General features: G+C 49.9%; 1 protein-coding gene across 20 annotated transcripts in view; it reads right to left on the bottom strand.

The window, feature by feature from the left end:
* LOC118207422 (rap1 GTPase-activating protein 1-like) overlaps nt 1-27,297 on the bottom strand; it is a 119,438-nt gene that overhangs the window by 27,818 nt on the left and 64,323 nt on the right. For 3 of the 20 annotated variants that reach the window (XM_035380969.1, XM_035380968.1, XM_035380970.1), the window contains 3 exons: nt 10,632-10,725; nt 2,076-2,114; nt 90-137 (listed from right to left, as the gene is read on the bottom strand). In XM_035380969.1, coding sequence (XP_035236860.1) covers nt 90-137; nt 2,076-2,093 — 66 coding nt within the window. In that variant the 5' untranslated portion in view covers nt 2,094-2,114; nt 10,632-10,725. Of the gene's footprint in view, nt 1-89; nt 138-2,075; nt 2,115-5,343; nt 5,438-10,631; nt 10,726-17,788; nt 17,923-27,297 lie in introns of those variants that run through there. The other 17 variants (XM_035380961.1, XM_035380960.1, XM_035380965.1 and 14 more) reach the window with 11 other exon arrangements.

Here is a 27,297-nt window from a genome sequence, read left to right as displayed (position 1 = left end):
TATTTAGGAATGGGGCAGGACAGGGTGAAGTACCTTTGGGACAGTGTAGGTGTTTATTTTAGGAATGGGGGCTGGACGGGGTGACATACCTTGAGGGGGGGAGGCAGGGTGCACCTCTGCTCGTCCATTCTGTTGCTCTGGAAGTTAGACAGGAAACAGGAAACAGGAAACGGGTCACCAGTTGGCCGTTAGCACTGCGCTAGCTCTTCTCAAACTGTAGCCCCTCAAACGATTTGCCTATCAGCTTTCCCCAGTCAAATCCTTTAACAACCAGCCATTATCTGGTCATTGACTTTTTCCAACTGCCAAACTAGGTCAACATAAACGAGCTTCCCCATTCATGACTGTAAACACTAAAGTCTTTTATTATTTAACTTAGAACGACCTGTAACTTACATGAAAGGGTAATTATATTCCATTCAATTCACAGCTCTGCACACACACAAACAGAGAGACAGAGACAAACAGAGAAAGAGAGAGAGAGAGTGAGAGAGAGTCAGATAGAAAGTGAGAGAGCGAGAAAGAGTGATAGACAGAGAGAGAGCGACAGATGGAGAAAGAGTGAGAGTGAGAGAGTCAGACGGAGAGTGCGAAGAGAGAGGACACAGTGTAGAGGGAATAATCAGAAACAGGGGATTGTGGGGGCTGTGTCACTTATAAAGAGCCGCTGTCCTCCTAGCGTCACTGAGGGAGACTGAGGAAGACTCTGGGGAGGAAGACCCTGCGATAAAATCCACAAACCACAGCTTCCTCGCAAGAACTGTGGGCTGCTGTCTCTCCATGGAACTGTATGGATGATGTCATTGTAATGTATATTATGATCATAACATACGCAGCAGGGGGAGACAAAACTAAAAAACAAACAAAAAAATATTAAAAATGAGAAAAGTGAACCGTAGGTAGTGAAGGAGGGCAACGCCATGCGCTGGAGTTTAGCTACAGCTGCTTTCACCCACAGGGTCATGAGCTCTGTAAACTCTGACAGACTGACAGCAGTGTAATGATTACAGAACCCGGGCTGTAAATCAGAGGCTGTGGGTCCGATTCCCAGGCGGGAAGGCTGCTGTGTACGTCTGAGCGAGGTGCTTCACCTGAATTTCTCCCGCAAATATCCGGCTGTATAAACAGACAGTGTGCGTAAAGAGCACACTGTGAGCTGAGTCGCTCTGGATAGGAGCGTCAGCTAAATGTCTGGAAAGGGAGCGCATTACCCAGCCACAGCACAGCTTAATTTTACTGTAATTAACTCACAAGTGGAGAACACGGCAGGGGATCACTACCGTAATACAGTTCATTTAACACTGTAATGAAACTCCACCTTCAGCCCCAAGACATTCTAACACCACGGTGTTCGGGCCCATATATTTATCACAAGGCACAGGAGCCATCGGCTTATACCTGGCCTAAAAAGTCTGGGGATGGGGGGGGGGGGGAGGAAACGCTGCAGCCGAACAGGACACCGTGACATCAGAGCAGCCCAGCGATGACACACTGCTCGGGACCCCGGCTACAGCGTGGAGGCGAGGGCTCGCTGCGTCCATGACAACGACCAGACATTCCATCCCAACCCATAATTCCATGCTCCCGTCTCCCAACCAGGAAGACGACGAGCGGTGATTTCAGGAACAAGGGCCAAAAATGGAGGGGGGGGGGGTCAGTGCCTCGTGAAGGAAAACCGTTAGCTTGGAAAAGCAAACGCCGATGTAGACGGATCTGCTCGGAGTTACAGGGAAAAGCCTCTGTGGTGACGCGCGTAGGGGAAGCCAGTTCAGTGGGAGGGCAGGGAAAAGTATCGTAGAACTGGACTGAGAAAAACATTCAGAATGGCTGTGCCTTGTGGTTTTAATTTGACCACGCATTTTGGAATGCCCTTTTCAGAATTCTAAGTCAATGTTCTAGAACTCTAGTGATTGCGACATCAGCATTAGAATGTTCAGTTCTACGAACATTCTCATCACATATATATCATAATTAACACCTTAAAGGGTTAATTCTTGCCAGGATTCAGAGAAGGAAGCCAAGTATTTAATCAAATGATAGTGAAGTTTGAAGAGGAGGAAAAAAGCTCAACTTACCTGCATCTTTTCAATCATTTCAAACAAATCAGTAGTAGTCTGGAAAAAAAATATTGAAATGAGAGAGAACAAAAAAAAATGAGATGGAATAAATTGAGCGTGCTCCAGGGGGCCCTGGCTTTGAACACACCCAGAAACTTTTGGGGCTCCTCACAGGCCCTCCTGTGGCACCCCAAAACACATCACCTGTCCCGTTTCTCCTCAGAACCATCCTGCACCCCCACCACCCACACAGACTGTTCTCCCAGTGCCAAACCCTCAGACTATCACTGAAATTCCCCCCCAAAAAACACCTTATTCTTTAAAAATAAAGACCTTAAAGATTAGTACAGGGCAACCCAACCCTGTTCCCAGAGATCTACCCTCCTGTAGGTTTTCACTCCAACCCTAACAAAGCACACCTCATTCAACAGCTACAGATCTCACTAAGCTGCTAATTAGTAGAGTAAGGTGTGCTAAATTATGGTTGGAATGGAAACCAACAGGACAGTGGATCTCCAGGAACAGGGCTTTGAGTTTGAGTGTTTTTCTGTCCGATTACGGCATTCAGATCTTTTCAGCATAACAACACAAACGCTTCAGCACTGAGCACAGGGGGGATGACATATCAACACAGAACACAGCAAAGCCGGCTTCAGTCTGAGAGCTGCACAGGAACAAAGTGGGATCTGCGCTCTGCAGATCCCTCTGCGTGCCGCGGTTAGGTGTTACAGCCGTTAGCAAGCGCGGTGCGGTGAAGCCAGCGGTGCTGTATGCTAACTGAGCTGTGTGCTAACTGAGCTGTGTGCTAAGTGGTGCTGTGTGCTAACTGAGCTGTGTGCTAAGTGGTGCTGTTTGCTAACTGAGCTGTGTGCTAACCGAGCTGTGCGCTAACTGAGCTGTGTGCTAACCGAGCTGTGCGCTAACTGAGCTGTGTGCTAACCGAGCTGTGCGCTAACCGAGCTGTGCGCTAACTGAGCTGTGTGCTAACTGAGCTGTGTGCTAACCGAGCTGTGCGCTAACTGAGCTGTGTGCTAACCGAGCTGTTTGCTAACTGAGCTGTGTGCTGTGTGCTAACCGAGCTGTGCGCTAACCGAGCTGTGCGCTAACTGAGCTGTGTGCTAACCGAGCTGTGCGCTAACTGAGCTGTGTGCTAACCGAGCTGTGCGCTAACTGAGCTGTGTGCTAACCGAGCTGTTTGCTAACCGAGCTGTGCGCTAACTGAGCTGTGTGCTAACTGAGCTGTGTGCTAACCGAGCTGTGCGCTAACTGAGCTGTGTGCTAACCGAGCTGTTTGCTAACTGAGCTGTGTGCTGTGTGCTAACCGAGCTGTGCGCTAACCGAGCTGTGCGCTAACCGAGCTGTGTTTGCTACCCGAGCTGTTTGCTTATGAAAGGCACGCCTCTCAACATGCAGTCAACACACTGTCAACACACAGTAAACACGCTATCAACAAGCTGTCAACACGCTGCTGACGTGTAGCTGATGTGTAGCTGACGTGTTGTTGATGTGCAGCCTGTACATCGTGCGTCAGGGCGTCCTGAGCACGCCGGGTTCAGGACGAGGCCCAGGGTCAGGGCGTTCTGAGCACGCCGGGTTCAGGACGAGGCCCAGGGTCAGGGCGTTCTGAGCACGCCGGGTTCAGGACGAGGCCCAGGGTCAGGGCGTTCTGAGCACGCCGGGTTCAGGACGAGGCTCAGGGTCAGGGCGTTCTGAGCACGCCGGGTTCAGGACGAGGCCCAGGGTCAGGGCGTTCTGAGCACGCCGGGTTCAGGACGAGGCCCAGGGTCAGGGCGTTCTGAGCACGCCGGGTTCAGGACGAGGCCCAGGGTCAGGGCGTTCTGAGCATGCCGGGTTCAGGACGAGGCCCAGGGTCAGGGCGTTCTGAGCACGCCGGGTTCAGGGTCAGGCTTGTTTTCCAGCTGTGTTTGTTCGGCAGAGCCTTGGTCAAACAGCGGCGGGACTGAGCCTCTCTGTGAACGCAGGAATCCCGCCACGGCCCTCTAAGCAAACAGCCGTCCCGCGCCCAGCCGTCCCGCGCCCGGCCATCCCGCGCCCAGCCATCCCGCGACCAGCCATCCCGCGGCCAGCGTGCGCTGAGAACGCCAGACGGGACGCGCTCAGGAGAAAGGTGACTGTGCCCGACGACTGTGCCCGACGACCGTGCCCAACGACCGTGCCCGACGACCGTGCCCGACGACCGTGCCCGACGACCGTGCCCGACGACGCCCTGGTGACCGTGCCCGATGACGCCCCGGCGACCGTGCCCGACGACACCCCGGCGACCGTGCCCGACGACGCCATGGCGACCGTGCCCGACGACGCCCCGACGACTGTGCCCGACAACACCCTGGCGACCGTGCCCAACGACGCCCAGGCTACACAGTCGCCACCATGCAGATGTCACTGAGCCCCGTGGCGGGTCGGTGGGCTCGCCCTTCCCGAAGCCCCTCCCACGGCCTGATCGTCCACGTTATCAAAAAAGTGTCATTTTTTTTTACAGGTCAGAGGACTGCTCTCTGACTTCATGTCACAGACTATTGCGACAGGAATCGTGGTACATTCGAAGTGCAAATGGCAGTCAAACACCCGTCAAACATCATCATGCAAATCCGAGCAGTGACATCATCATCGCCTCTGGAAGTCTCTTGCCTGAAACGGCTTCGCTGTTGGCTACTCATGGTTAAAGAGCAATGTAAGAACATTCAGTGCAAGACTGAGATCAAACCACAGTTTAGAACAGAATTCAGAGTAACTAAATGATTTTACATGTGTATAATCAAACATCTATAATAAGGACAATGCACAACATCACACAATCCTTCCCTTTAAAAATCACACTTCTTCCATTTTCCTGTAAATGTTTTTTTTTTTTTTTTAGTTTTGTCATGAAGACACAGAGGTAAGCCACATGTATACAAGCACTCTCTCCCTCTTTAGAGTTATTTTACGTTCAGGAAGTAACAGAAGAGCCCCATACTGAAATCACACCTGCCCCGTGCGTTCTCCTGCCCCAGGGGCAGATGTGAAAAGGGAGGCAACAGCGTGACCTGCTTTAATGAGTAACCTTTAACTGCCCCCCGCCCCCGGCCCCTTGCCCCCCGCCTGTACCCCCCCTCCCCCCCAGAACAGGACTGCAGCCCACGGGACAGGCTTTGCAGCAAAGCACATTCTCAGAGCGTTTATCCTCCCTAGGCACCGAGGGGGGGCCCGGTTCTGGGTGGGGGTGGGTACAGAGCTGCCCCGGAGTCCCCCCCCCCCCCCGGGGTCCGGCGGGCAGGGTACTCACCACGCTCTGCCGTCTCCAGTGCCCGGTGGGTGCCAGCGGGGGGTCGGTGTGTAGCTGGTGGCTCTTGGCCATGTTTGATGTTTGCAGTGAGCGGGGGGAAACGGGAAAAATTTTAAAAAAGTCCGAAACTCCGGGGGAACTCCAGGAGACCGCCGAACTGGGCGGGGGGGGGGAGGAGGGGGGGCGCCTCAGATGGACTCGGGGTCGCGGGGCCCCAGGGAGAGCCCGGTGTACCACTGCTGCTGTTTCTCCGCCAGGAAACGTCGCTCCCACAAAGCAGCGATCCGCTGAGCAGCGCTAACCATGACTGCGCTAACCGGCCACCGGCACCGCCTCTCACCGCTGCGCGCGTGTGTGTGTGTGTGGGTGTGGGTGTGTGTGTGTGTACGTACAAACACGTGTGTCTGAGTATGTGTGTGAGGGTGTGTCTGTGTGTGCGTGTGTGGGTGTGTGCGTAGAGGCGTGTGTGAATGCGTGTGCACACGGGTGTGTGTGTGTGTGTGTGTGTGTGCGCACATAGAGGTGTGTGTGTGTGTGTTTGTCCTTTGGTCTATTTCCCTCTTTTCTTCCTGCTCACCCTCCCCTTGCTGGTAAAAAAAAAAAAAAGAAAGAAAAAAACGGAGGGAGGAACTGAAAATCACATTCCAGCAGAACAGAGTTTCTTTCTCTCCATCCTCCTGCTTTACGAGCCTCTCACTCTCTCCTTTCCTCCTGCCTCTCTCTCTCTCTCTCTCTCACTTCCTTTCTTTCCCCCTCTCTTTCTCTCTCTCTCTCTCTCTCATTCAGATCGTTCAAGAGGTGAGACTGTTATTCAACACAGGCTGTGATCACACATCTGGAGAAGCTTGAGAGAGAGAGAGAGAGGGGAGGGAGAGAGAGAGAGAGAGAGAGAGAGAGAGACAGAGGGGAGGGAGAGAGAGAGATTGAGAGACAGAGGGGAGGGAGAGGGAGAGAGAGAGAGACAGAGGGGAGGGATGGAAAGAGAGAGAGAGACAGAGGGGAGGGAGAGGGGGAGATAGAGTGAGAGAGAGAGAGAGATATATAGGGGAGAGAGCGGCTAACCACCAAAAACAAACAGCTGTTCTGTAGGTGTTCTGCAGGTATGACACTCTCATGCGGGGAAATCCCTCACTCACTCAAACTCCAGGTGACACACAGTGTGGAAAGATTACCGCAAAAGTCATGAGGCGTGGGGTGGAGGGGTTACAGAGAGGAGAGCTACATATAATATCAAATCATCATAAAAATGATCTGCAGATGCCAAGCAGGAAATATCAAATATCTGACGTGCTACCTGTAGAAAAATATTAGCAATTAGCAAAATGGGATTTTCGTTGACTCTGAATAGAACTGACTGAATTCAGAGTTTACCTGCTGAGTTCAGAGTTAACTCATTGAATTTCGAGTTTTGTAAATGAGTTTACAGTTAACTCATTGAGTAAACTAGTGCACGTGTAACTGTAGTTGATTAGCTCTTTTGTTTTCGCAGTTGTATTGAGCAGCAGTTGAGGGAAGCAGTTCATGTTGAAAACCATGCTCAGACATATGCAACAGCGCCCCCTCTGGTGATTTGAGGTTATAACCATTGAGGAACAAGATTCTCTACACTGTGCTGCCACCTACTGTATGTACCAGCGGGTCGTTCATTCCCCAGGTATTTAATGGCCGCTCACAGCAGAAGTAAAACCGCTACACTATACAGCTATTCTCTTTCTGTTCACACGCATAAAGGTGAGTGTTTACATGGCTATGGTAACTCTAAATGTTCTTTACAGTTGCTTGTATAAGGTGTCCCATATGTGTCTGCAGTGCTTCTGTTTCACACACAGGGGGGTCCCAATAAAACACGAAGTAAAGTCCAGCACAGTAATTAACCGAGTCTCGTTATCTCTGGAATGCAGCAGGTGACGCCAGAGCGTTAGCGTGCTCCCTCCGCTCTGTGACTGACGGGCGACAGATGGGAGGGTCAAACCTCCCCCTCCCCTCTCTGACCTTGGAGTGGATTTGGGTTTTTATTTTCTGGCCGTGGAGTTTGGACCGAGGGGGGCGTCCCGGGGGGGAAGGGGGGGGGAGGAGGGGGGGGGGGAGGCACAGCAGGTGCAGGAGGCAGAATTCTGCAGTCACATGTCATGTGAGCGTGTGCGTGTGTATGTGTGTGCGTGTGTGTGTGTGAGCGAGAGTATGTGTGTGTGTGTGTGTGTGTGTGTGTGAGCGAGAGTGTGTGTGTGTGTGTGTGAGTGTGTGTGTGAGTGTGTGTGTGTGTGTGTGTGAGCGTGTGTGTGTGTGTGTGTGTGTGAGTGAGTGAGTGTGTGTGTGTGTATAGTGTGTGTGTGTGAGTGTGAGTGTGTGTGTGTGCGTGTGTGCGTGTGAGTGAGTGAGTGTGAGCGTGTGTGTGTGTGTGTGTGTATAGTGTGTGTGTGTGAGTGTGAGTGTGAGTGTGTGTGTGTGTGTATAGTGTGTGTGCGTGAGTGTGAGTGTGTGTGTGAGTGTGTGTGCGTGTGAGTGTGTGAGTGAGTGTGTGTGCGTGTGAGTGTGTGTGTGTGTGAGAGTGTGTGTGTGTGTGTGTGTGCGTGTGAGTGTGTATGTGGGGGGGGGGATTACTTGTTTTTTCTCTGAAGAACTGATTAAAGCAGTATCATCCTTCACATCTCACTCCAGTAAGCTCCTTACAGTCCTGTCCTTCCGTGTTCCCTCTCTCCCTCTTCCTCTCCCTTTCTCTCTCTCTCTCCCTCCCTCCCTCTTCCAGCCCGAGGTTCGGCTCCATCTCTATAAATATCTGCAACTTTTCTTGTTTCCGCAGCACAGGGCTGTCGTCCTACTCCCATCTGCTGAAGAGAAGCACAAACTGGGCATGCTCCAATAAGGCCATCGTCACTCCACAACTATTATGTGCAGTTTCAGACCCTCTCACATACAGGAGGATTCTCCACCTGGGCTCAATTTACAAGGGCCCTTTGTCACTTTGAAACCAAACCCATTACTATCCTGCAGCAACAAACTGGGTATCACTGCTAGAATTCATTTGTTTTTAATTATGTTTATCAAAACCACTCAGAATCTGTGACAGTGGCGCTGTCCATGTGAGATATAGCACCGTCTGCACACTGTTCAAAAAGAGTTCAGCTCAGACGCACGGCACTTCTGGCCTCATCCCACCCCCAGCCAATCACAGAAGCCCTCTGTCGGATGCTGGCCAATGTCCAGTAGGCCTGAGTCTAACAGGAGCCAATCAGTGAAGTGAGATCCTTCGGTCTCCTTGGAAGTGGGACCTTCCGCTTGGGATACAACCTCCGAAGGTTGAGCTGAGAGCTCTGGTGTCCAATAAGATGCATCAGATTTAAAAAACTAACATGGGCCTGGCAATAAGCCCAAAAGCTTAAGCAATTACTACAAGGAAAAACATCTTACTTGGGCGAAAGTAAAGATAAAACATAATGAACGAACCACACCTCCCTGCAATATCCATTTATTAAATCATGTGAGCTCAAACATAATTTATTTTTTCTTAGCCACAACTGACACAAAGGAATAAATCTTGAATGCATGAAGGGAACATTTTCCCTGTGACTGCTTTAATAAATTTCCACAGGTGCCTCAACCCCCCCCCCCCCCCCCCCCCCCCCCCAGACTCCCCCAGGGAAAGGGAAGGTATTAATGTGTGCGTGAATTTTATCGATGGCTGGGTTGAAGTCATCAGCACTCTCGCGTACAAGCAAGAGAACATCCACTGGGACGTTCAGACGACAGGAGCAGGTGGAGCAGGTGTTTTAGAGATCGACCCTCCCTCCTCATCCGAACGCACCCAATCAGACGGCTCAGTCATGCCCAGGAGCCCAAGTCCCTTCAAGCTCTGTGACATCACAGAGGCACCCTTTTAAGCTCTGTGACATCACAAAGATAGTATCCTCTTAAGCTCCAACCCCAGCGCCTTTCAAGTTAAAAGCCCCAAATCTCTGAAACCCAGATTACTTTCGATTCTCGGCTAAAATGTGGAGCCTAGCGCCGCCTTTGACTCGACTGGAGCAGCTCGCGCCACCTAAAAAAAGCTGCTCTCCTTCATCTTCTTTCTTCTCTCAGCTCTCCCGAATCGACGCGGGACGCCCCAGTCACGAGGCACGGCTTGTGAATAAAGCCGAATAAATCTGTCCTCCTTCACTGCATCAGCTAAAAGTCTTGTTTTGCAGTTTTGTGCAGTTTGAGAAGAAAGTAATTAGACACGAGGAAAAAATTAATCCACCAAATTAAAAAATAAAAGTTGTTTTCTCCTAGTGGGGCCATTTTAGAAATGAGTTAAATCACAATTACCTGCTCACGTAAAAAACATGAAGGTTTCTCTACGCAGGAACAGCAGGGGGAGGAAGGTCAGTGGACTTTGGCCTTCCAGCCCCAGACAGACAGTAGTAAGCACACGTACAGGAGGTGTGCGTTCGCTCCGAACACTGACCGCTGTGCGAGAGGTTTAAACTGACCCGGTACGGTCAGTGCTGACCCGGTACAGACGACGCGCCGCTCGGACCACTGAGACCGCGGCAGAGAGAGAGACCGCCATTAAAGACCGCTTCTTTAGAAGAAGAGGAGGAGGAAGAAGGAGAGGAAGAGCTATTATACGCGCACAATGCAGCCGCACCATTCGCGCTGACGCACGGCTGAACGCTGGAGTACGATAATTACCCAGCAGCCCCCCCCTCGTACCCGAGTCCATTTGAAATGTAAATAACTCCAGCCCTCCAGATGCGCTCAGCGTCCTGTTCATTTCCTCCCGCACGTTCGTTGCCGATGAAGGGTGTTACACAAGACGATTATGAAAATTACCCTCTTTGTTTTGTTTTTTTGTTGTTTTATTTTTGTAGCGCAAGGAGGTGTTATTTGTGCGATACGCCGTCTTGCTTCGCACAAAAGCGCGGCAGCACTTTACGCAGAAAAAGAGAAAAGAAAAAAAACAACTCAGGGATGAAATGTTTATCCCATCATGCAACGCGCCCTGTGCGACTCATTTCAGCTGCGCTTTATGAAGAGGGGAGCGTGTTATTTTTCTCCAAAGCTTCTGCGCAGGTAGCAGCTGTCGTTAGTCGGGGGGGGGCGTGCTCTTTATAAGTGACACTCCCCCACCTCCACATTGGCTGAGCGGTCAGTGGAAAATAAGGATTTAGCCAATAGGAGAGCAAGAGAGAGACAGAGACAGGCGGACACAGAGCTGAGGGTAAATGGTGGCGCAGGCTTGGCAGGTTAATCAGCCAATAGGACGAAGCCTGGGGGGCCGCAGGTGTAAAGGCCCCGCCTCCCCTTACCTTCAGGTACGGGGGTGCGGTGTGCGGAGGAGGGGTCTGGGGAAACGGGGGCTCTAGTGTGCTGGAGATGGGGGGGTCCCCTTCATCCTGTTTCCTGCAGGCAAAGAGAAAGAGCACAGCACAGCATCATCAGCACAGCACAGCACAACACAGCATCATCAGCACAACACCACACAGCACAGCACAGCACAACACAGCATCATCAGCACAGCACAGCACAACACAGCATCGTCAGCACAGCACAGCACAGCATCATCAGCACAGCACAACACAGCATTATCAATACAGCATCATCAACACAGCACCGCACAGCACAACACAGCATCATCAGCACAGCACAGCATAGCATCATCAACACCGCACCGCACAATACAGCATCATCAACACAACACAGTACAACACAGCATCATCAGCACCACACCGCACAGCACAGCACAGCATCATCAGCACAGCACAATACAGCATCATCAACACCGCACCGCACAATACAGCATCATCAACACCGCACCGCACAATACAGCATCATCAACACAACACAGTACAACACGGCATCATCAGCACCACACCGCACAGCACAGCACAGCATCATCAGCACAGCACAGCACAGCATCATCAGCACCACACCGCACAGCACAGCACAGCATCATCAGCACAGCACAGCACAGCATCATCAACACCGCACCGCACAATACAGCATCATCAACACAACACAGTACAACACAGCATCATCAGCACCACACCGCACAGCACAGCACAGCACAGCATCATCAGCACAGCACAGCACAGCACAGCACAGCACAGCACAGCATCATCAGCACCACACCGCACAGCACAGCACAGCACAGCACAGCACCGCACCGCACAGCACAACACAGCATCGTCAGCACAGCACAGCAAAGCATCATCAGCCCAGCCCGTGCACCATCAGTATCACAGTACACATCATCAGAGTGAAGAGCCATCACAGGAGGCTCTCCCACACACGGGGTTGGAGGGGGGTAAATGAGGTGCAAAAGTGTCAAAGTGGCAAGGGGGGGGGGGGGGCGGGGGTGCAACAGCGTCAAAGTGGCAGCACTATCGCTGTGGCAACTGGGAGAGGCAGCATTAAAAGTTGAGACTAACACCAGACAGGCCATTTCACCTGCTGCTCCACAGGTGAGCCACAGTGTGAAGAACACACAACGCGTGTCTGGAAAACACCCAGCAAATACTGTCAGCGAAACAGCACAGCCAGCAGTGCGTGTGTGTGTGTGTGTGTCTGTGTGTGTGTGTGTGTGTGTGTGTGTGTGTGTGTGTGCCTGCACAAATAACTTCATTAACCCTGTCTCCCCGTGGCCAGTTTTGATGGACAGCCCATTCTGAGCAGCGTGCGGACGGTTCGATACGCCCGCGCCCTTCTTAACGATCGACTTGACCGCGTTCAAAGTGGCATTTAACGCATTCGGTTTAATTTCAGTTTTCCCTCCAGGTTTGCATTCTCTCGTATGCAGTAGAGACATCACGGTTCGCTCAAACACAAGTTCAAAGACACAAAAACAAGTCCATAAACACAAAAACGAGTTCATAAAAGTCCATCTCCTGTGTCTACCTTACCTTATTCCACCTGACGTTATGAATGCATAACTCTCTGGAAATCTCCCGGCCCAGCTGGAGCATGCTCAGTGCTCTCAGTGTACAGGACGGCCGACTGATAAAGCTTTAACGTTTGTTCTCCTAAAACTCGGCAGTTCATTTTTGTCCCCGGCATGGGACATGAACGGTCTCTGGGCTTAATCTCAAGAGCCACATCCTCTACTGTGCAGAAGCCTACGATGAAGGGGACATTCAATAAAAATAACAAAATATTTTGAAAATATTTTCCCTGCAATATATGTATTTTTGTCATCCCAGCGGGGGTCCCTGGAGGATAAGACTACCCAGAGCGTTCCCAGGGACACCAAGACCAAGAATCACACACACCTGGAGACGAACACAGGTCCACATCTCACACACGTGCGTATGTAATCAGACAAGCTAAATGGCCAGAAATATACCAAAACTAAATAAAAATGCACGAAAAGATTCATCAGTGCAGTTCCATCTCCATGGAAACATGAGTGTGGAAGCAGTAAAATCTGTTTGGGAAAAAAAAACAACAAAAAAGAAACAGAAATGAAGGAGCTCCAGAGGCTTGAACAGACCCTCAGATCTCCACTTCAATGGTGGCCGAGAGTTCTTCTCCCCAGAAGAATTTATAATTTTTTTTAACCAGAATTCTTGTCTTCCATTATTCATCTTCCGGCTCTTTCCGGATCCGCAGCATCTGAAGGCGTCTCTCTAAAGAGAGTCTGGACCCGGCCGTATTCCGCTGGTTAAACTGTGACATCATAAAGGAGCTCAGGCTCTAAGGACTGGAGTCTGACACCTGTGTGGCCTACATTCACCCCTGTAGAAGCTGTGAGATTTCGGGAACCTGGGTCTTCAGCTCGTACCTCCTGTCTCGAGGTCGTGAGCAGGGCTCAAGACTCCCCCCCCCAGGCCCTGTCACATCCTGCGCTCTCCTGATTGGCCGATGGATGCAGATGGGATGAGACAGGCGTTACGAATATGATCTGGCACCATTCTGCGGCCGTTACACTCACAGCGCCGATTTAAAACGAGCACGTTTCCATAGTCCCGCAGAGAGACAGGCCATTTCAAACCATTTAACAATCAGCTATCTGCATGCCGGAGAAAGTCTCAGCTGTGACTTTTTGTAAACCTCAACCCAATAGAGGGTCTATGGATCTCAGAACTCCCACAGGTATCCCAGCATGCACAGGGAGCCTGATTAAAACCACAAAGACTCAGTGATCTTCCTACACATGCTGCAACGTCTCTATGGCGGAAGATCTCGGCAATCTCCAAGGGGATTAAGGGAACATCGATCTCGCTCAAAAGATTCTCCACTGTGTGTCAGGGCTGATAACTTTTGGACTTTATTGAACAGAACGTTCCTGTTGCTCCTGGACAAGATTAAACTCAGTGCCACATTGTGCAAACGCTAAAGAGCACTTTACTCGGGAGAAGGTAAAAATCTTTATTTTAGGGGGGAGGGAGAAACAGAATTGGGGCCCTGTGTTTGCCTGTGACAGAACACTGTTGTGAGGCTCACCTTGAACCTTCCGTGGATCAATACAGTGTAGCTACGCGTGGGAACAGGGGTCTGAACTGGAACGAGTGGCAGGCCAGTACTGCCAGTGCAGTGTGAAATCAGCTTGTAATCACAGGGTTGCAGGTTCAAATCCCAGATAGTGTGTGGCTGCTGTGCCCCTGGGCAAAGCTTCAGCAGCTACTTGACTCGAGAGACAGACTGTGTGTGAAAATTGATGAGACGTGTGCATCCGCATTGCAAATGAATGATAAAGGGCACCGTTAAAGACTGTTAAATGCATGTGTGTCGAGGCAGAACTTGGCTAGTGATCAATCCATGCATGCCCAGTGAGTGAATGTATGGGGGTGGATAAGGAATGGTATGAGGGAGAAGGAAGTTAGCTCTGGGCAGTCAGAATATCAGTTTGTTTTTTGACAGAAGAGGAGACTCTGCTGTCTTTTATGTTCTTCTGTCTGAAAGAAGAGGCAGACGGACCAGCTCGTCCCTCCCCCTGCGTTATCTCACCGTATCAGACGGCAGGCGAGCAGAGACGGGATCGCAGCACAGAGAGAGGCACAGCAGGGAGGGGAGATTCGCACGCGGAACGCACGAAAATCTGGACTGTGACCCACACCCGCCTGCTGCCATCAGCTTTACAGGGACATGGTAGAACCCCCCGCCCCCCACCTGGTTTTTTGGGGGGTTTTGGAGTGAAGGGACTCATCACCATCTTACAAGCACCCCCCCCCCCCCCCCCCCCCGCACTTCAAACAGCTGGATGACCTGGCTACAGGACTTCGACTCAAGGGCAAAAGCGGCCGCCCCGCTGTCCTGGAGTTGAACTGGCAACCCCCTGCGGGCCATGGCCGCGCTGCCCTTAACCACATCGGCCACAGGAATGTCACAGTCTATAAATAAGGTCCGAGTGGAATGAAGAGTGGCAGTTCAATCGCTGGAAAAATAAAAGCGCTTCCCTTCACGCGGTACAGCCGCTTATCATTCTCTTTTCAAATGACCACTTACACTAACATTTTCACTCCACGGGCACTAACAACACAGCTCTCTGAGAGACCGTGAAAAAGGCGCTGCGCTTTGTGCTGATCTGCCGGCGGTGCAGAAGCCCTCTCACTGCTAAATCATGAGAGCACATTCACCGGCCTCTAAGCGGCAGTTTAAACAGGTTCATCAGAGGGGAGATTCAATAATGCGTTACTGCGTCCTTGTCACAGTTTTAGAAGCAGGTGGGAACAGCAGAGGTAAATTTCTGTGGATTGACACATAAATCCATCCACCCACACACACACACACACACACACACACACACACATTATACATCCACCCACACACACACACACACACACACACACATACACACACATTATACATCCACCCACACACACACACACACACACACACACACACATACACACACATTATACATCCACCCACACACACACACACACACACACACACATACACACACATTATACATCCACCCACACACACACACACACACATACACACACATTATACATCCACCAACACACACACACACACACACTGTCACTGCATGATCTCAAAATAATGTATGGTGTAATGTTCATTTAATGTGTTTTCTTCTGTCTATTTTCATTGATGTCCTCTGCAGTGGTTCTCTACATCATTCGCATATTCTACGTTAGGAGTTCTCGTGCGAAGCTGTAACACACGTGTCCCTGAATTCCTCTTGGCTGGACAGGCAGTGTGTGTACGTGTGTGAGAGAGAGAGAGAGAGAGAGAGAGAGAGAGAGGGGGAGGGAGAGCGAGACAAAGTGAGCGAGAGGGGGGGAGAGAGAGTGAGAGAAAGAGAGAGGGGAAAGAGAGAGAGAGAGGGAGACAGTGGGAACGAGTGAGAAAGCGAGAGAGTTGGGGGGGAGAGAGAGGGAGGCAGTGGGAACGAGTGAGGGAGAGAGGGGGGAGAGAGAAAGAGAGTTACGGGAGAGAGGGAGAGAGTTGGGGGAGAGAGAGAGAGTGGGGGGAGTGAGAGAGAGAGAGAGTTGCAGGAGAGAGGGAGAGAGTTGGGGGGAGAGAGAGAGAGAGTGGGGGGAGTGAGAGAGAGAGAGAGTTGCGGGAGAGAGGGAGAGAGAGAGTGGGGGGAGTGAGAGAGAGAGAGAGTTGCAGGAGAGAGGGAGAGAGTTGGGGGGGGAGAGAGAGAGAGAGAGTTGGGAGAGAGAGAAAGAGATAGAGAGTGGGGGAGAGAGAGAGAGTGTGTTGGGGGGGAGAGAGTTGGGGGGGGGAGAGAGAGAGAGAGTTGGAGAGAGAAAGAGAGAGTTGGGGGGGGAGAGTGAGAGAGAGAGAGTTGGAGGGGGAGAGAGTTGGGGGGGGGAGAGAGAGAGTTGGGGGGGGGGGAGAGAGTTGGGGGGGGGGAGAGTGCCGAGGCTTTAGCGGACCTCCCCGTGAGCGCCCCCCGGAGGGCCCGAGCAGCGGGGCGCAGCAGAGCGAGCGTGTGAGCGAGTTAGCGCTGGCGGCGCTGGCAGCGGGAGGGCGAGCACACGCAGCTCCCTCCTCGGCTTCATCGCGGACTCCGCGGCCCGCCCAGCGCCGCCGTCCGCGCAGCGGGGGGCTCTTGGTTCTACGCCCACACCATCGCGGCTCTGATTCAGACCCTGTGTCGGCCGGAGAGGCCGCGCTGAGGAGTTCAGACGAAGTTCGCGGCGCGCTGAACGCAGCTCTCCGTTAGCTTAGCTTCTCCTGCATCCGACAGAGCTGAACACCTTACAGGGTCCTCCCTTTAAGAATTACTGTAGATGAATTCACTGAGCTGGCTCCAAGAGGACACAGGTAATTAGCACTGTGATAGGGTGCAAAAACTAGAATGCAAAAAAAAACACTTGACTTAACCTGTAAATATTCGTAATTCTATATTACTTATACTCTGTACCAAAACACTGATTGTCCCACGGCATGATGAAACGACACGAGGACTTCAGGAACAGCACAGCAGCGAACCTGCAGGAGCCCCAGAAGCTCAGCCAGAAAGGCATAAAGCTCTGAGATTAAAGAACACAAGCCCACGCCGACCGTGTTTGCGCGTGGCAGCGCACGACCACCAGAGGGCGTCTGTAACACCTGCTGCACCTGCCGGACAGGTGAACACACCTCCAGTGATCTCACAGAGAGACGAGAAGATCTACTGTGTACCGTCCGCCCTCCGCAACTCTCCCTGTCACCCTTCCACTGACCGGCGACTTCGCCGGCACATGCTAACGAGCTCCGATTAGCGAATGCAAAGCACGCTTCCCGGATGCAAAGCGAGAGTTCTTCACCTCTGCTCTTTGGGCAACTCCAAACACGAAATTCAGCGTTTCTTTTTCCCCCCAGTGAGAGAAACGTAAAGGCCTTAGCGAAGGCAAGCAACGGAAAAGAGGATTCGGACGCACTTCCAATACTATTCCATTCCCAAACACAAACAGCGCTAAATCAGCGTTACTACACGTCGGTCGATGGCGTATTTATTTTAACAGTGTTTGCGCACACACACACAAACACGCACACACACACACACGCGCTCACAAGCACACACACATACACATAACGCACACACGCGCGCTCACACACATGCACAACGCACATACACGCACACAAACACACACACGCACACACACACAAACACGCACACACACACACACGCGCTCACAAGCACACACACACACATAACGCACACACGCGCGCTCACACACACACACACACACGCACACTATACTACACATACACACACACACACTATACTACACACACACACATACACACACACTATACTACACACACACACACACTATACACACACATACACACACACACACACTATATTACACACACACACATACTATACACACACATACACACACACACACACACACACATACTATTCACACACACACACATACTACACACACTGCTGCAGGATGCCTGATCTCGTAACTCCCCGTGTGGACACACGACTCGACTGTCCACCAGCCTAAGCGCATAGCGGGAGGGACAGAGCAATCAAAGCGCAGGTACTCACCGCGGGTGAGCGTGCGACTGGTGCCGGGGACGAGCGTGCGGAGGATGCAGGCGAGCGGGCGGCAGCCGCAGGTCGGACAGAACCGACTGGAGAGAGCTTAATGTCCCCCTCTCCGTCTCTCACACTCTCTCTCTCTTCCTCCTACACACCCACTCTTCCTCCCTCTCTCTCTCTCTCCCTCCCTCTCTCTCTCTCTCTCCGTCTCTCACACACCCCCTCTCCCTCCCTCTCTCTCTCTCTCCCTCCCTCTCTCTCTCTCTCTCCGTCTCTCACACACCCACTCTTCCTCCCTCTCTCTCTCTCTCTCTCTCTCTCCTACACACCCACTCTCCCTCCCTCTCTCTCTCTCTCTCTCTCCGTCTCCTACACACCCACTCTCCCTCCCTCTCTCTATTCTTCTCTCGGTCTGTCTATCACTCTCTCTCCCTGCCTCTGTATCTCTCCCTCCCTCCCTCTCTCTCTCCCTCACACACCTGCTAGTAGAACTGATCCCTCCTCCCTCATCAGACAGCTCTCTCATAATCCCTGGCTCTCTCTCTCTCTCTCGCACGCTCGTTCTCACACACGTGCGCACAAAAACACACATAAATACCCAAGGTACATGCAGTCCCACTCTTTCTCTTTCTAACACACACACACACACACTCTATCTCTCTCTCTCACACACACACACACACTCTCTCTATCACACACACACACACACACACACACACTCTCTCTCTCTCTCTCTCACACACACACTCTCTATCTCTCTCTCTCTCACACACACACACTCTCTCTACCTCTCTCTCACACACACACACACTCTCTCTTTATCTCTCTCACGCACACACACACACACACTCTCTCTCTCTATCTCTCTCACGCACACACACACACACACTCTCTCTCTCTCTCTCTCTATCTCTGTCACAGACACACACACACACACACACTCTCTTTATCTCTTTCACAGACAAACACACACACACACACACAGATACTCACACACTCACACTCCCTCTCACCCCATTCTTTTGCTTTCACACTCTTTCTCTCTCTATCTCTCTTACTCGCACACACACACACACACTCTCTCTATCTCTCTTACTCGCACACAGACGCTTTACTAGTCATCCCCCCCCCCCCCCATTACAGGGACTGTGGGTTTGGCAGCAGCCACAAGAAAAAATACTTCATCGTTCATCAGGTGAGCCAGTTCCACTCAGCCTGACCCTCCCTACAGGCGCACACAAATGCTGCTCAAATTCTGCTTTGACTGTGAAATGACCCTGTACCTGTCGCAGGTTTTAAGCCACCACAGATTCACAGGTAGAGACTTCGCTCGCGCCCCCCCCCCCCCCCCCCGCCACCGTACATTAGCAGAGACAGACAGACAGACAGACAGACAGCCGGACTCCGAGCGCACGTCCCAGATGAATAATTTAATAAAGACGTGATGAATAGTTGATGAATGACAGGATGAATAGGCAGCACATCCCACATTTTTATATTTTCCAATATCTGCGTACGTTTTCTGACTGACTGCGCAACAATCAAGATGCAAATTTCCATTTCTAAATTTTTCATTATTTTGGAGAAAACAAAAAGATAAAAAACCTTTCTTTTTTTCAGCACCCTTCTTTCATAAAAAAGCTAAAAGAATAGGCTGATGAGACTCCCATTTGCACCTGCAGATTTTGCCAAAATGTTTCACCCAGCAGAAGTAGAAATGTAAAAATAGCTCAATAGCTCAATTTGAAAATGTATCACTGAATTTCATTTCAGACTACGTGTGTGTGTGTGTGTGTGTGTGCAATTAAAAGATTTTTCCACCAACAAAGTAATTATTTAATTTAATTTCACATTTAATTTCATACAATGCTGGTAACTGATGTGAACCATGTAGACCAGGGCTGCCCAACCCTGTTCCTGGAGATCTCCTGTCCTGCAGGTTTTCACTGCAACCCTAACAAAGCACCTCAACTCAACAGCCAGAGATCTCATTGAGCTGCTAAATAATGGAATCAGGTGCACCGAGTTAAGGTTGAAATGAAAACCTGCAGGACGGCAGGTCTCCAGGAACAGGGCTGGGCAGCCCTGATGGACAAATAAATTAAATCCATTCGTAAGCATCAAACACACATCGCACACGAAGAACGGGCCGAAATTGCATTCTAGCAGGTCACCACTAGGTGGCACCCAACACTCAACTCCGATAATCCAAAGCAGGAAGTGGTAAAAGACATGAAAAATGCCGGTGAAATAAGGGGGACAGATGGAGCTTTAATTCCCGCTCGACACCGAGCTCTTTACTACAGAGCATTCAGCGAGAAAACGCCTCATGAATATTAAAAGCCGCATAAGAATGACTCATAGAAGCATTCTATAGACAAATTACGCTTCAATGGAAGACGATTTTTCAATAAAATGTCAAAAAGGAAGGAAAGGGAAGCTGACATGTATAAGCTATTATGATTATGCTTATGAGTATGAGCTGATATTATATTTATTTGGTGAATTGGATTCAATCAACATTTGTGTTTAACACTGACAAACAATAAAAAGCAAGAATTCCCTTTTTTCCTTTCACCCTTTCACAAACACAGTTTTGCAATCAGTAAAAAGAGTAAACCAGTTTGGGACGAAAAAGATTGTGAGGAAAGAGTGTAATCCTTGCAATAATTCAAAGGTACGGACAAATGTTGATTGAATACAGGTCAAAGTTAAGGACAAATGTTGATTGAATACAGGTCAAAGTTAAGGACAAATGTTGATTGAATACAGGTCAAAGTTAAGGACAAATGTTGATTGAATACAGGTCAAAGTTAAGGACAAATGTTGATTGAATACAGGTCAAAGTTAAGGACAAATGTTTGAATACAGGTCCAAGTTAAGAACAAATGTTGTTTGAATACAGGTCAAAGTTAAGAACAAATGTTTGCTGAATACATGCCAAAGTTAAGGACAAATGTTGATTGAATACAGGTCAAAGTTAAGGACAAATGTTGATTGAATACAGGTCAAAGTTAAGGACAAATGTTGATTGAATACAGGTCAAAGTTAAGGACAACTGTTGTTTGCGTACCAGCCACCGTCCATCTCCTGCAGCAAAGTGGAAACATACGCTTTCACTGCCTCCTGGCTCATTTAAGGCCAAACACACCGCAGTCATTATGGGGTCACCAGCCTGGCCTGCGTCACGTCCAACCCTTTATTCTCAAACTCGCCTGCTACTGAAAGCCCTCGGTCCTCTGTCTCCCTCTCGTTGCCCAGTACGGACCCGTTCGCCTTATCGCTTAAATTTATGTCGCGGGCTGACGTGACGGATTCCACCGCAGGCATTGATTCAACGCCCGCGACATCTGCTCTGCCGATTGGCTAAGGCTTTGCGTTCGCACTTTCATCATTCCATCTGAACTAAGAGCATCTGCTAAGTGCTGAAATGTGCAAATGGGGCCTTCCTTAATTCATCTATTTATATGCGGCTCTTCTAACCCCCCCACCCCCCCCACCCCCTTATTGATTAGCACTGAGGAGCATCATGCCCGGTGTCAACTATGAACACGATACACTGCACGGCCAAATGTATGTGGACACCTGACATCCAACACCTCATCCAGAATTATGGGCATTGATATGGAGTTGGTCCAACCCTCTGCTGCTATAGCAACCTCCTTTGGGAAGGCTTCATACATGTCTCTCAGTGGTGTAGCAGGGGAATCCAGTCCGCTCTGAATTAAACACCCAGGTTTATTTCCGCTCTGTTTTGGCTCTTGTTGGGTTGTGTGTTTGCCACACCGGTCCTGTAAGTCGAGCAGCTCAAATACGAGAGGCATGTTAGTCTCAGCTCAGTTCGAGACCCACAACACGTCGATCACGAGCCAGCCAGCATGGGAAATTTCATCGATGTTAAAATATCGAATAAAACCGTCCAATTTGTGCAGACACTTTAGACTACAAATGCCACCTGCAGTCAAAGAATACCAGTGATTTTCCCTGAAATCAAAAAGCCACACCAGCTTTCACTGCCCCTTTTCAATGCGGCTATGTTTACTCACTTAGTTTTAACGTCTAATTTCTGTCACACTACGCATTTATACAGCGCCGTTTTGAAAGCGATACAACACTCGATATGATCCATAAAACTGAAAATATGATGTACAGAGAGAGACAGAGGAGAGAGGGTGAACGAGAGAGACAGAAATAAGTGAGAGAGAGAGAGAGAGAGAGAGAGAGAGAGCGAAAGAGCACGTAGGGATGTTTATCTGCTGAGAGCAATACAAAGCATAATGAGGGAAAACAGACTGGACATGAAAAATCCATAAAGCCATGAAGTGCCAGAACACGAACAGACAATCAAACAGAAGTTTAATTAGGCACATGAAGAAAAATATTACATCAGCTTGGCTCTTTTCATTTTTCTTTGCCAAATAATATCTCATCGCACAAAGATATGTTACTCTTGAACACTTAGATGTTTCCCTTCTGCGTATTTTTGAAAGAAATGGATCTGTTACACCATGACTGCTCAAAAATAAATGAAAAAAAGACTTTAAACATTCAAGCAACAGCGAGGTTCAAATCTGTTCCCTCGACTTTTCTAGTTCAGTCAGGGCATGCACACACACGCACACACACACACACACACACACACACACACACACACACACACACACAACCTCAGTCTGAACGAGACAGAACCGCAGAGGTCTGGGACCAAACTGAGCCAGTCCCATAAAAGGGGCAAAGTACCAATTTATTTGATATTCATCAGCAGCGATACTGTTTAAAGGCCACCCGAGAACTCAGAGCAGGTTTATCACCTTTTCAGTGTGTTCAGCGAAGAGAAACTTAGCGATTCACACAAAGAAGAATTTTAAAATTCAGAGCGCATTTTGCTCAATTTTTCATTTTTCGCTTCCGAGCCACAGAGATCTGAGCCAGGCACGGGGATGAGGGTCTGCGGCAGGAAAGAGCTCCTCTTCCTGGTCTCCTCTCCGGAGGGACCAGCTGAACCGGAGCAGGTAATGAAGATAAACTGACCTCCTCTCTCTATCCCTGTCTGGTGGATTGTTGAGGAGGAGTTGGTGCTGAACTCACAATCGATGAGTCAGAGAGAGAGATTAAGAACACCCCAACCCTCCTCCCCCCTCCCCCCCCACTCAGTATGGAGCAGAATCACTGAGGGCTCTGGGGGGAGACTGATTGACAGGTGGAGTACAAGTACTGTTGAAACACGCCCTGCTGCCACCGCCAACCAATCAGGTCTCACCATCAAACTCGGTGGCACCAAACCCGACCTGCGCCAACGCAAAGGGCATCCCAGCGTGGGGCAAGCTTTTCAATCTGTCTTTATGCTTGTCACAGAAATTCAGTCCTCATTCCACAGCCCTGCCACCCATAATGGATACCGCACCCCCAGCCAGCGTTTCCATTAAACACGCGACACCAGCGGACAACACTTCACTGAGCTTTAAACGGAGTCTTCCTGATAGCCTCCTTAGTGCGCATTAAGCCCATCTGCAGTACTATCAGTGATATGCACAAAACTTCATTACCCAGGCATGAGTGTGTAACCCATGATCATCTGATGTGTTTGTTGCTGCACCACTTTCTCTACTGCTGCCATTTACCCTAATTTTTAACCTTGATTTTAGTTTTGTCTTTAGGTCTTAAATGTTTTTTGTTTTTTTTTGTAATATCCTTCAATCACCCTGTTTTTTTCTGTATTTTTATGTACAGCACATTGAATTGCACCCGATGTGCTGATTGATCGATAATGAAAATCTGTTCGGTGAGAAACACCGTATGTCAGGAGTCGCGTTCAGAGTGCCCCCCCCTTTCCTGCTTCACCTCGCGATGGCACCTCTGGCCCCTGAAGGAAGGGGGGCGAGGGAGGGGACTCCTACTTGGTGTGTTTGAGTGTTCTGGACTCCAGTCAAAGGCCCCCAAATGTTCAAAAAGAAAAAAAAGTTCCCAGCGACTCGCGAGCGGCTTTGAATAAATGAATTCTGATTGGGCTAAATGAGGATTTAGCTGAAACTGCCGGGGAGGAGATCTCAGACAGCAGGGTGGAGTCGGGGATTACGATGTTTGGATCTTAAATGTCTCTCTCTCTCTCGTTTCTCCTCCCTCTCTCCCCCTCCTCTCTCTCCCTATCTCATCTGTCACACACGTTCTTCACATCTTCCGACACGTGTGCTGATTCGGATTTCACTTTTATCCCCCCCCCCCCATTCCTAGCACCCATAATCTGATCTTTACATTTTCAGAACCTTTTCAGAGGAGTATGAAGGGTGATTTCCACCTTTCATGTTAAAAATCACAATTTCACAGGAATTGAACTTGTGAAGGTATAATTATTACATCCCCCAACCCTAACATGTATTCAGTATATAACGACAAAACGGCTTTACAGCGGAACTGCAGCATAAAACTGATGTGTTACACAAGCAGGGACTGACTGGGCTGCTCATTTCAGGGGTAGTGTGGGGGATTCAGGGACAGTCCAGGAGGCTGTTTTCAGGGGTAGTGTGGGGGATTCAGGGACAGTCCAGGAGGCTCTTTTCAGGGGTAGTGTGGGGGATTCAGGGACAGTCCAGGAGGCTCTTTTCAGGGGTAGTGTGGGGGATTCAGGGACAGTCCAGGAGGCTCTTTTCAGGGGTAGTGTGGGGGATTCAGGGACAGTCCAGGAGGCTGTTTTCAGGGGTAGTGTGGGGGGATTCTGGGACAGTCCAGGAGGCTCTTTTCAGGGGTAGTGTGGGGGATTCAGGGACAGTCCAGGAGGCTCTTTTCAGGGGTAGTGTGGGGGATTCAGGGACAGTCCAGGAGGCTCTTTTCAGGGGTAGTGTGGGGGATTCAGGGACAGTCCAGGAGGCTCTTTTCAGGGGTAGTGCTGGGATTTCAGGGACAGTCCAGGAGGCTCTTTTCAGGGGTAGTGTTGGGATTTCAGGGACAGTTCAGGCTGCTCTTTTCAGGGGAAGTGCTGGGGCTCTCAGTAGAAACGCTGTTGATGTCTTATTCAGCATGCAGCGGTTAGCTGTGCGATCCGCTCCTCTGTCTGTCGGGGGGGGGGTAACATTCTTAATAAGGATGCGACCGGGATCAATAAGCTGATTAAGAAGGAGAACACAGACACAGATGCTGCTCCAAACCTCCCTGAAGTGACAGTGTGTGGGGAGATTACAATTTTCTTCTGTTTAAAACCTTTTTGAGCACTCAGTAGAGCTCATTGCCTACATTGCCCCCCATACATGTACTTTGTAAAAATGGAAAAGGTGCGGAACTCGTTCTCATGAGGACTACTGCACGCTCGCCCATTTCAACTCCTCAACCACCCCCCCCCCCCCCCACCCCCCTTTCCCATTTTTGGATAACCAGGAGGCTGCGGTCTCCGGTGAGGACGGAAGTGAACGTCAGACCTGAGCTCTACGCCGTCTGTCCCTGCGGTCGTTCCTGTTCCCATGGCGACGCGACGCCTGCCGCCTCCCATGAGCTCCCTGCTGCAGACTGCGACAGCGCTGCGCGGCATGGCGCTAGGCCGCACACGTGCTAATTAAACCGACTCCACCATCTCAATTTACTCTCATTTCACAGTCTCCAATGAACCAGATACACTTCAGGACAGTTAATTGAATTAAAAAATAATTCCCTCTGCCAACCGACCCCCAAACCCCCCTCGCCCCCTCCCCCCCTCCCTCAGCAGGGAGCGAGCCGTCAAATTACCGTGTTCGTCCGTGCAAATTGATTAATCGCACGTGTCTGGCGTGCGATCCCGCCGTTGTGGAGACGGATCTAAATATGGAAGGCGAATCGAACGTGCGATTAAAACGCATCAGCGCGGCCGATCTCTCGCGAGGGAAAAAAAAAGAGCGGGAAACAGGATCCGAGGTTCAGGGCGAAACGCCAAACCCAAAAGCAGATTATCTATCATCCTATTCCGTATCATCCAATCATCCTATTTTGTATCATCCAATCATCCTATTCCGTAATGCGCAAAAACCATGTGAAATAACACATGGCGTGCTTAATGCTACAAAACCAAGCTCATGTGTTAATATGATGAACGCATTGCTCCACCGTCCACAGCCTGCACAATCTACATTTCAGCCGTTTGCATTAGTTGGATGTAAGAGCTCAGGAAGTTAAGAACGCATAATGAGGAGAAAGTGCCATCCAGCCCATCCCAGCTCACCATTTAAGCCCAGACTAGAGCACATTAGACACATTGCAGCACATCAAGCCTGGACTCCAAATGGCCTGTTAAACTCCGAATTTACCTAATGATATCATTCAGTAAATGAGTATTAATGAGTTAACGGGAGTAACGAGAATTGGTCCTTAATGAGGTACTAATGTCCCTATCAAGATCATTTACTATAAACAAGAAAATTAAGTTATTGTTATCTTGATGTTGTAGCTTGCTGTCTTGCCTCCTAGTTTGACTTAACATTACCCTCTGACCTAGCCTATGCTTACTGTGTGAACTGGACTTAATGTGTTCATGGCTATGAATAACTGTTACATAATGAGTATTTTACTTTATTGGACCTGTGTTTTCTGTAGTTGTTCTACTGACCTTCGGTATGCACTTATTCTACGTCGCTTTGGATAAATAAATGTAATGTAATGTATGGCAAGATCCCAGCAACCTGGGCACTGATAGAAATATATCCCATAACCTGGGCACTGATAGAAATATATCCCATAACCTGGGCACAGACAGAAATATATCCCATAACCTGGGCACTGATAGAAATATATCCCATAACCTGGGCACAGACAGAAATATATCCCATAACCTGGGCACTGATAGAAATATATCCCATAACCTGGGCACTGATAGAAATATATCCCATAACCTGGGCACTGATAGAAATATATCTCATAACCTGGGCACAGACAGAAATATATCCCATAACCTGGGCACAGAAATATATCTCACCACCGAGGCGTTAATGGAAATCGTGCACAGCACACCGATCGCTGCACAATGTGGGAAGTCAACACACACGCTGGGTTGAGCACACTATTTTTATTACACGAATTAGATACGTTTCTTCCGGATTTCGGTTTGCTGATTTATGTATCTGCGTGGCGGACGCCCTCATGCGTAAGTCCTAACAGAAGGAGGGAAGAGTGCAGCGCTTTATCCCCGTACGCTGCAGAATTTCACCGAGGCTCTGGAAGTAAATAAACAGCAGCAGTGGCACACCTGGGATTCAAACCCGCAGCTTCAACAATAAAAAAAAAACAACAACAATTTGCCACTCAGCCACTCCATCACTCAGGTGGGTAAAAAGCTGGATAAAAGCCAAAGCTTTCCTGGGGGGGGGGGTACCGCCCATCAGCAAGCCGCAGCAGGGGGCAGGGGGGGCACAGCATAACCAAAGATTAACTCTTATTGCTTTCTGCGCTCCTGTGGGGGTTGCTGACAATTTAAATTAGTAGCAAAAGCAAGTGTGGGGGGGGAGGGGGGCAAGCCCCATTAGAACAGTAATAACTCAGGGCTCTAACTGGACAGATGC

Source organism: Anguilla anguilla, chromosome 11, assembly GCF_013347855.1.
Source record: "Anguilla anguilla isolate fAngAng1 chromosome 11, fAngAng1.pri, whole genome shotgun sequence".
NCBI lineage: Eukaryota > Metazoa > Chordata > Actinopteri > Anguilliformes > Anguillidae > Anguilla > Anguilla anguilla.
Note: the sequence above shows the minus strand (reverse complement) of the source record. Positions and strands in the feature narration are given on the sequence as shown.